Below are 11076 nucleotides of genomic sequence, written 5' to 3'. Positions count from 1 at the left end.
TCTCCCTTAGTTATGTTTCTATAGGCTCAGACTGCAGGTGGACTTCCCATAATGCACTGAGCATTTCCTATCCATTCCCCTCTTTTTACATCTCATGTGTTTATATGCTACTATACATGTATGTCATTAACTCTTCTCTTGTCTCTCGCATACTTTGTATTAGTTCTTCCTCAGCCTGGCTCTGCTGGAGGTCTCTTCCTGTTTGAAAGGAGTTCTTCCTCCCCAATGTTGCCAAAAGCTTGTTCAAAGGGCTATTTTCTGCTTCTTGGGTTTTACATCTAATATTGTAGGGTCTTAACCTTGCAATATAAAGTGCAATTAGGCCACTGAGGTTGTGAATTGGTTCCATATAAATAAAACTGAACTGAATTTATGTAAATGTAAACGTCGAAATACATCTCAAAATACAATAGCTAATTTCTGTTGCTGAAATGGGAGTTGGAGTGCCTGTTTTGCCATTGAACAGCTTCTGTGCAGTTTTGCAGCACTGCTTGTAAGAGCAAACTGTGAAATTGCTCTCATGCCATTTTAATCCCTTCAATAGGTTTATTAATTCTTGGTACTATTTTCTGATAAGATGTCAGAAAAACGTTAATTAGTTCACTGATGTGTTTATTATGGGTTCACTCATAATAATAACAATAGAAAGAAAGTGTCCATAGATTTGTTAATAACTATGAATTAGAATGAACCTTTGGTTGAGTTTTTGCTAAGAGTTTATCAAATTGTACTTAATGTTTGTGATGTGTTCCGTATTTTGAAAGTGCCCCTTTCCTTTTGCATCTTACGTTGCATTGTTTTAGTTCCTCTTTTTCCTTGCTCACTTTCTGGTTCTACAATCCCCGACTCTCTATGCCGTTTTTTTTTTTTTGTGAAAAAATGATCCCTCTCTATCTTTATCTACTTTTCTATAGTTTTGAGGTCCCTGTTGATATACCGATCAACATTTTTTTTTCTCCCAGAAATTGCCTCTTCAGGCTCTCGATAGACACACATCCTCCAACATGTACACACATCATCATTTACATACACACACACACACACACACACACACACACACACACACACACACACACACACACACACACACACAACTGAAACTGCACCGTTTTAGGTGCTGTTGTTTTGGACTGCACTACATAAATAATTTAATTCAAGTGAAAACTGCTCAGTCATAGCTGATGACCCATCTCTCATGCGTCGATCCTTGTGATCAGTTATTCAGAACATTTTTGCACTATAAGTAGAAGTTATGAAAGTGAATGAAGGCAAACTGCTTTCATCACATGCTCCTCCACAAACTTAGATTGATTTGATTTTAATGTGTGGTCTGTGTGCGGGTTTCTATCTCTATCTAGCATCTATGTAGCTAAACAAGACTGCTATTGTATTCTGTGAAGGGGTTTTCCAGTTCCTAAAACAGTGTTTTTGTCTTTTCTCCCTCACCCTCTTTGTCTTTTCTCACCTTCTTTTGTTCCTGGTCCAATCACCACTTCTCTATTTCTATTAACACCATTCCTGTTTATCGGCTGATCGATGACAAGCATAGGCTGCTTTCATGTCTGATCAATACAAAAGGTGTTCCTGAGCACCCAGAGTCACAGGCACAAAGACTGTACCAGAGTTCACTGTCATTTTGCTGATGGCTGAGTCAGATGATGAATACCCTGTTACTGTGATTCTTCCTGAGTTAGCAAACTTTCTGCTTTTCCTGACTCAGACTTGAGATCAACCAGTAACAAGTCTGCTACTAAGGCAGTCAACGCCTCCCATGCTCACAAGTACCTGACTAAAAATCGACTGTTTTCTTCCTTTTTCTAAATCACAGACTGCTTCTGAGTCATGTGATGATTCTTCTGCTCCTTGGTTAACCAGTTCATTCCAGTATGGGAGTAGGCCCACCACACACCTACACTTGACCTATGATGAATGTCCCAGTGGACTTCCAGTTCCCTCAAGGGTCAGCCCTCCAACTGACTACACATCAGAAAGTTGGTCTTTAAAATCAGTCACCAACATGCCATTGGCTAGCATCTAAGAGACCAGAATCTCTAAAGACGCCATAGCCCAAAGAGCATCTGTGTGTACTGTATTCTAGGTGGTGTCTGACTGCGCTTGGTTTTAGACTTCACTGGGCCCTGAACTCCACTCCTGAAGTTGCGCTTCCACACACAAGCTAGCCTTTTTGTCCCTTTTCCACAAGCCTCTGAAAGGTCCCGCTTTCAGCTCCGCCATCCATAGCAGTCCTCCAAGTCGTGCATGGCTTTAAGCTATTAAGGATTATGAGTTCTCCTACTTGCTTTGGTTTAGGCTTGGCTCTGCTCCTGCCTTACTCCCTGCTTGTCTTCGTGTTGTTCCATACAGTTTTTGTTTCCCTTTTGGGATTCAACAGTGTCAAGAAACCACCAGGGATCTGGACTCAAAATGTGTGACACAGAAAGAAAGTTTAACTGAATGAGGGGGGGTTGGCAGACGGGGGGCATGCAGGGCATAACCCGGAGATTCTTCAGGTGAATCCACAAAGAAAGCTGCAGTCCAAAGTTGCAGTTGCAATCCATGGACCGGGAAGAGTCTACAGAGAGTAAAAGGTGTGAAATTGACAATTGTTGAAATCTGAGTCAAACATTTAACAGTGGTAAGTGCAACAATCTGGTGTCAACTGGAAGATTTCCTCAGTCTTAAGAAGAACACTGGAAACAAGCACTTGCCCATAAATTAATCAAGGCTGCCAGGCATGAAACAAACCCCCCCCCACACACACACATCTTTAGTTTGGATTTCTATTGAGCTTAACCTGCATGTTTCCTCCTGAACATTTTGCTAATCTCTAAAAATTCAGTTAAAGTGTTTTTAGCTATAAATAACAAAGCGGGGTTAGGGGTTTGTGATGTCCTGCTTATTGAATTATTAAAGAAAAATGATATTGGTGGGTTTTCTTTATGAAAGTTAACTTGACTCTACCTAAAGGTAAAAACGTGTGTGCATAAAAAAAAAGGCATGCTTTAGTTTTATGAAGCTTCTGACTTATAATATTTAATCACTGGACTCAGCAAATATCTGCAGTCTATGCTGCAGTCTGCCAAGTTGACTGAGACAAGACTCAAAGAGGCTTTCAGTCATTAGTGAAATTTATGCTGCTGTCATGTCACATCGGCACTGAGATTCAAGTCTGTAATTGGAAATATCTTGTGGTGATAAACAAAACAGAAATGCCTAAAATTCCATTATTTTAGCCTGAGTGAAAGTCAGTGTAATGAATACCATATGTAATGGATTAAGTGTTACAATCGCCAGGAGTACTGAGCTGGGAGTGATTAGAAGAGCATGATAATAAATCAATCAGTCAGAGGCATGTCAGTAAATATCAGTGTTTAATGGAACCCCTTCTTGTTTCATATAGGTTTTACTTTTAATAAATATAAAAGTACAATCATTGGTATAAATGTGCAACTTGCAAACAGAATTCATTTGCATACATTAACTTGATGTTACACTACATTGCAAGCAACATGAGACACAGAAAGGTGTAGCGTCGTGTTCACATGAGTCGAGTTAAGGATCAACATAAATAACAGACAGATAAAGCAGCTTCTAAAGTGAGAGCTGAATGTCATTTGTTGCTCCATATTATCAGCTCCCCTCCTAAAAAAACACACAAAAACAAACTAATAGGGACATGTGTCTTGTAAATCTGGAAATTATGCTCCGGATCAAAGTCAACAATTGGACTCTTGTTAAAGATCAGAAGCAGCCAAGCTGAGCAAATAATACATCATTCTGTTACTGAGCTGCTCGGCTGTTTACCTGCCCGTTGGTAATAGCCATTTCCAGCGTGTTACAGCCAAATTGATGATAATACAGTTTTCCCCCCTGAAACGAGCATCTTTAACAGTCTTGAAATACAAAAGAGTTCGTGCACTCTTCCGTAGCAGAAACTGGAGAGAGCAAAGTGTTATGCATCATACTGTGATTACAGAGAAATTTGCTTGAATAAATGATAATGCCATTAGCACCATCGACGGCTTTAAAGGTCAAAGCTAACAACATTTCCAGTTTCTTCTAATGTCAAACTAACTGTTTTTCATTATTGGACTGGTAAAGACCACTGAAGCGTTGCTTTCTACTTAAGCTATTTCACACTCAAATAACCGCTGATTAGCAAATTTTTGAATGTGAATACAGTACAGTATGTGTTGACAGAAAATAAATGATCTCAGTGGTGATTTTAACTGCTGATAAGTTGATGGGGAGTCACCGCTGTGTAATCCAGATCTGCTTGGATTGGAAATTAGGTGGAGTGATTAACCTGACTGTTTCTGAAGTGAATAAAATCTGGCTGTAAAACAGAAGGCAGCTGGACTTCTTTAAGTTTTGTCAGAATGTATCACGTCTCGTCCAAGAGGCTTCTTTGGATCTACAACCAAAGGGTGGAGAGTCCACCCCTAGTGGGTGGTGTCTCTTAGGAGGGTCGTTGACCACTATTAAGTCTGGAGTAAAAAGAGGAGTAATGGGACCATTCTGCTCACAGTGTTGCCTGTGTTGTGGGTGTCTCACGCCAATTTTGACGTCACATCACATGTCACACGATATAAACTTGGATGGTCCTGCACCTCGTGATTTTTGTAACCTGGCATGTTCCGCTGCAGCTGGATTGATCATGCAGGTTTTTACTGCCATGTTATTAATATTCTAGCACAGAAGCACAGAGACATACAGATATACAGAGGGAGATTTTGCAGCTGTTTGGAAACTTGAGAGTTTCTGGAAAAAACATACAAAGTCTTGGCTTCTGGTTTTGATGAGGCTGCGGTGGGGAGCAAATCAACTATTACAGCGGGTATACTGATGCCTTAAAAGGGCCATCTCCACGGTGAATGCCCATCGTTAAACAGAGGTACAATGCAGTCTCGAGGTCTCTACCCAGGCTCCTCAACCCTCACTCACGTGTTGTGTCAGCTGACTTCAATAGGTCACGTGATGGGGTGTAGCAAGGTCTCACGATGGTCTCACCCAAAACCTGTGGTACCTGTGGTAATGACCCACATCTTTTTCACTCCTTGGCTCATGTGATGATGCACATAATCAACAGTGCGTCAGCAACTCTCTTAAGGTAAAACCTCCACTAGGGTTTAAATCCTTTAACTCTCTACCTTCAGTTCTAAAACCTTTTGGTGTTAGAACTGAAGAAGCCACTTGGATGACAGACGAAACATCTTCAGAAACCTTAAAGGAGTCCAGTTTTTTTCATGCTCCTTAGACTACCATGACCTAGATGACTGAACCTACAAAGTCAATATTATGTATAAATAGTGCTTACGTCATTTTAGTCCGAGCCCGTGTTTCATGTGAACATGAACGACTATATTACAATACAAAGAAAAGTAGCTGACACATTTAGGACTCTTTTATGCTGTTCACAAATACAAACATACAGTAGATCTTAGGACCACCTGTCTCCTCTTACAGAAGATACAGAGGACAACGGGGCAGTTAAAACCATTGCAATCAATGGAGATCAATTTTGCAAAATGCAAAAGGATAGTATAGTACAACACACAAGGTCTACACACTATAATTGTTTCAATAAGGAACCTCTTTGTCATATGCAAGGACTAAAGTAAGGCAATTGATTTCAAGCCATGCATGCATTTTTAGATGAGCAAACATTACTCTAAGTAATATATTCAGTGTTATAACAGCCTGATGTGTCACGCCTAAGGAAATGACATTTTAATTGATATTATATTGAGTCACGTAACTTTTCGGGGGATAATGCTTAACATATGATAGTCCTTGGATTCCTGTTCTCAGTTCTTTACACTCTTCTTTGGATACACAAATGCATACAAACACATATGATCCTTGTTGAAAGTAAGGTTAAAGATACAGCACAACTGACAGCTATAGAAGCATTCCTGAAACCTCTACCACTGTAGCCTTAAGCCCCAGGGGGGAGATGAAGGTTAACACATCATTTAGGAAACATTAGTCTAGAGAAGTGGCAGCAGTGCTTTTCCCCTTGGACATACTGTAAAACAGGGTAACACCATTGAATTCAAACTGCAGTATATCATTTGCTACAACATGCCCATGCTCCTGCTCAAATGTCCCAGGGTTTAATACTTACTTTTCTATTCCTATCAGAAATATGTGCACAAATCATGACGATTCTGCTGCTGCATGTGCCGCATCACCTACACACTGCTCGCTTCCTTGTTCATGAGCTGCCTTGTTGGGAACTGTTAAAATAATAAACTGACATTTTGGGAATTACATGCAATTGCTGTCTTGCAGAGAGGTAAATGAGCACACTGGTAACACACTGGTGTGAGCTTGGCATCAATCATCTCATCTAAAACTCTGTCAAAACACAAAAGTAAATATGTGCATTTCGCAAAATGCCAAACATCTGGAAAAGCATCTGTGTTTTGTTTGTTTTTCTAACATCCTCATATTCCATAGGGGTAGTTAAACTCTGGATGCTGTACCTGTCAATCTGCTGACCGACTGTGTGAGAGACATGTGACAGTGAGACTTTTTCAATCATCCACGAGTAGACATTTCGAAAGCTATATGTAGAAAAATAGACTTTAAAGAGTACTCTAGTTTTATATACAGCTATCTTGTATGGCTTCACCATAATGGCATGCGGGAGAAACTAAGACGAGCCTGAAGATTTAACTACCTGAGTCATTTTCTATTCCTCTTGGTGACACTGGGGAGTAAAACCAAATTATTCAGATCTATGCACAGGAATGATAAAAATCAATGGAAGGAAAGATCCAGATCTAAATCACGCCTTACTGTAAAAGCGCTTCATAATGATATATATATATATATATATGTCTCATATTCACAGTGTAAGAGTGATGGGCGTGAGGAGAGAGCCGAGATCTGCAAGTAAAAAGGAAGCGGGAGAGTTCTGGTGCAGTGTGCGTTAAGTGAATGCAGAGATGACAGGGTGGGGGGGTGGGGGGGGATCAGATGCTGAAGATGGGAGAGTTGAGCCATTGGTTGAGAGAGACCATCGATTTGCATTGGCCACCTCTTTTCTCTCTGCTTTCCTCCTCTTCATCAACGTGTCCCGGACAGTTTAACTATCAATGTCTCCTCCTCTGTCACGCTGTTTACAAACATCAAACGCCATCACGTGGCTTTAAATCACACACACACACCGCCGCTTCGGAATAGATAGTTGCCGGCAACAGGGACATTGATCGTGAGCCTGACAGGGCAACCATATCCTCCGCAAACATCCTCCATCCATAAAACCTTGGCTGCACATTTATGCTGAACTCAAGACAAAAAAATCAATCTTTGCAGGACTTTAGGCCTTCTTCTTCTTCTTCCTTTTTTCACTCAAAATGTACAAAAAAGAAAAAAAAAAGCATCCATCAGTGAAAACAAATCCTTACAATGATGAATCAGTTTTCAGTCTAGTGACTACGACTGACCCGGCCGTGCTCAGTCTGCATCATTTAACATAATGTGCCCATGGAATAAAGCCACATGCAATTAATTTGCTTGTCAAACTCCTTCCACTTTCTTATACATACCTTATAAATCCATAAAGCTTTTTCTTATTTATTCAGCTCTCCAAATACATGTCTGCATGCTGCAGTGGACGAACAATTAGAAAAGCTTTATCGTTTACTTCCCTTCGCAGACAGCTGTAAGCTTTAAAAAAAAGAGAGGAGAGAGACGGAGTTGGGAAGGTGCCCTCTTTTACCCTTTGAGTCAAAGTCTTTGGCCGCTGAAGCATGTTCTTAGCTGATAAGAGGACCAGTTCCTTTTTTTTTTCTTTTTCCAGAAATGGATTTTCATTCTTCAACTCTGTTCTTTTTCTCCATGTTGAGCAATGCAAGAGGAACAAAAATGAAATCAATCACCTGAGGATAGATGAGAAAAACAAGTGGGGGGTGGGGGCTCTGCGCAATCGAAGGAATGGTGCAAAAAAATGCATGAGAAACATATAATGCATAGATCAGTATGTGCTATATCATTCGCCGATTACGCTCCTTTTACATCAACATTCAGTACGCACATTTAAATAAACTGGCAAAACCTCAAACAGTAAATACTGTGCTGAACGTTTCCCTTGACTGCTTTACAGCACGTCATTAAAGTTGTATAAGTCTGATAGTATAGAGCGAGTGTAGCAGACTGTGTCCTCTGCAGAATAACACTGATATATAAGAGACTTTGTCTGAGACTCAGTTTGTTCTGGGTTGGGACTGAGGTCAATGGGCGATTGTTGGTTCCCGTGCTTCCAGGTCAGTTTATGTTTTCTATTGATGACTCTGTGCTTCTCTCTTCATGCCATCACCACCACCATGATCACCAAATCATCATTAAAATCATCACCATTATTATCATACCTGTATTATCACAGGCCAACCAAAAGTATTTTAAAAAATCATATGTATCATGCATGTCGATATTACACTGGCAATCTCTTTCGAGAAAAAAAAAACCTTAGACAAAACTTTTTGTGTTTTTATATGGCGATCAACCTCTGGGTTCTTATTACAGTACGAGTGTAAAGTGCCCCCCACACCCTCTACCTGGAGTTACTTGTCTCTGCCAGTCTGTTGTTCATGATACCCAGAGCACCAACCCCCCCAGAGAAACCATTATGGCGTGAGCTGCCGCATACTGTCCTGGGATATCCGTTGGCAGACTCAGACAGCTGCTTCTGCATGATGGCCAGCGACACTTTGCTAGAGGCTGCCAGGTCTTTCATGGAGATCATCTCCCCCGATAATCTGCGGCCCTCTGTGTCACTGTCACAAGGTCCGTCTGAGTCGGGCGGCTGACCAAACCGACGCTGGCGACCTTTGGAACCCGGGCGGATGGCATTGCGTCTGCCCAGGAAAGCATTAGCATTATTGCAGCGCTGGCAAAACAGGCAGCTCATTTTCTCCAGCATCCAATTGAGCACCTGCTTGATGACAATAGAAATAACATTGAATAGCGAGTAGATGCAGCACACACCCATTAGCATGAAAAAGAAGTTGGCCACCCTGTAAAGGCTTTGGTATTCGTAAGCCGCGCTCTGGCTGCTGACAAAGTCCCCAAAGCCAATGGTGCTGAAGGTGACAAAGCAGAAGTAGAGAGAGTCTAAGTAAGCCCAGCCCTCAACGGGCGTGTACATGGCTGATGCACAGCAGGAGATGGTGATGGCTGACAGGCCAAGTATCAGCATCACGTGATACACCGAGGGCTTCCATCCTGGCAGGGAGTAGGCTGAGAAGTCATGGCGGATGCCTGGTGGGAGTAGGCCGCTGTTCCTGATTCGCCTCTCCCTCACAGCCTTCATCACCACAGCCAGCAGTGTGATGATGCGCTCCAGGAAGAGGTTAAAGAAAAGGATGGTTCCGGCACAGCCCAGAAGCCCATAAAAGATCAGGAAAACTTTGCCTGCAATTGTCACAGGTGTCGTCATCCCAAAACCTGCAGAAACAGAAAAGATATCACGCGTTCAGCCATGCAGCAGAGGCCACGACCGGATTTTCACCTACGAGATGTTTGCAGTTTCCTCACAGGAAGTGAGTTTCAAGCCAGGGAAGTGAGCCGTGAAAGAAAAATAACCTCAAAATCTAAAAGAGGATTAAATGAGGCTTGAATCATACTTCTAAAACATTTTGCCTAGTAATTAAAAGGACGTAAAGCCGAGGATTAGCTGTGCAAATACAAATTATGTACAGAAAGTACTGCATGATAATTTGACTCGATGCTGATATGAGAATGCAAGCTTTTACTGGAAGATTAGTGTCTGAAAAGTCATATACAGAGACAAAGGAACTGTGTGATAATTGTGTTTTGCATTGTGAGAGAGAATAAGGGCAAAGCGATAAAATCCAAAATATATAAATATTTGCCAACAAGAAAAAAATTGATCATAATTTAAAAAATGAAGAATTATGTCCAATAATGGTGTAGCAGCTTATTCAATATTAAATCCTTGCAGATATTTAATGCATTGCTTGTATTATTAATTATTAATAGTTAAATCATTTAAAAACAACCATTTGTATAGTGAAAATTGATTGTGAAAAACCTTGATTCTGTATATTCAGCATATTTTTATTGCTGTGAGTAAGAAAAATCAAATAACTTAGAAGGATATCGAGAAGAGGATGCCAAAAATAAGCTGGGTTAAGCCTTCTGAATATGCCCCCCCCACTTCAGCTGCGTCTGGCTTCCTGCTATCGCCTGATTTCTTAGTCACTTTGAGCGAGTGTGTGGCGAGGAAGTGGTTATTAGAGCAGAGGAGGGAGGATGTTTATGGATTCTGCTGCGTGTTGAAGGAGCACTCCTCAAACTCGAGTGCCACAGGTTTGGCTCTGATGTAAACATGTGTCTGATATCTGGGCATGGCATTGTTTCGCATCAGGTCAAATAATATCATAAATTTGCACAGTACCCTACCTGTCTACTCGGAAGAGAAAAGGGTGGAACAAATTAAGGCAAAACAATAATTTAAGTCGTTATCTTCAATTAAAATGAGAAGTAAAATAAATAGCAGAGGTTGGCGCCCATACGAAATGTGCTTATTATCCATCCAGTATCCTATTTTACAAAAAAAACAACAACAAAAAAACATCTGACCTACGTGTCTATTACTGGAGCCACTATGGAAACCCCACATTGCAGAGAAGTCGTGAAATCTGCAGTGCATCATATATTTTCCTTCTTGATTAATTTCCAAAACCCGGTAAAAATAAAAATTGTGTAAAAAATTTATATGTGCAAAGCATACTCTAAAAAACAGCCAGTACAGAAATACTATGCACTTAAAAAGCTTCTGCAGGAGACCTGCTACATGCATATTCTCCCACTGACTGATTTTTCATGTGCAAATTTTCTGCACATATATCCATACGTATGTATATGTACACACACACACATATGTATATATTTTTTAAAAGTGGTTATTCGTATGCATGCTTGGGACGCTCTGTCCAAGGCCAAATTGGACACACACACCTAAGCACACACAGAGTGTCGAGCCCCTTATCTACAGAACAGCAGATGGTATATTTGTCAACAAATAAAACCGTGCTGAAAGATCAA

At 40.8% G+C, this 11076-nt stretch overlaps 1 protein-coding gene across 1 annotated transcript in view; it reads right to left on the bottom strand.

Annotated features, from left to right (window-relative positions):
* kcnk12 (potassium channel, subfamily K, member 12) overlaps nucleotides 1-11076 on the bottom strand; it is a 30691-nt gene continuing 19615 nt past the window's right edge. The window contains exon 2 of the mRNA XM_085182996.1: nucleotides 1-9453. Coding sequence (XP_085039122.1) covers nucleotides 8561-9453 — 893 coding nt within the window. The 3' untranslated portion in view covers nucleotides 1-8560. The remainder of the gene's footprint in view (nucleotides 9454-11076) is intronic.

This window comes from Neolamprologus multifasciatus, chromosome 13 (genome assembly GCF_963576455.1).
Source record: "Neolamprologus multifasciatus chromosome 13, fNeoMul1.2, whole genome shotgun sequence".
In the NCBI taxonomy this organism is placed as follows: Eukaryota; Metazoa; Chordata; class Actinopteri; order Cichliformes; family Cichlidae; genus Neolamprologus; species Neolamprologus multifasciatus.
This window is presented reverse-complemented; position numbering and strand designations above follow the sequence as displayed.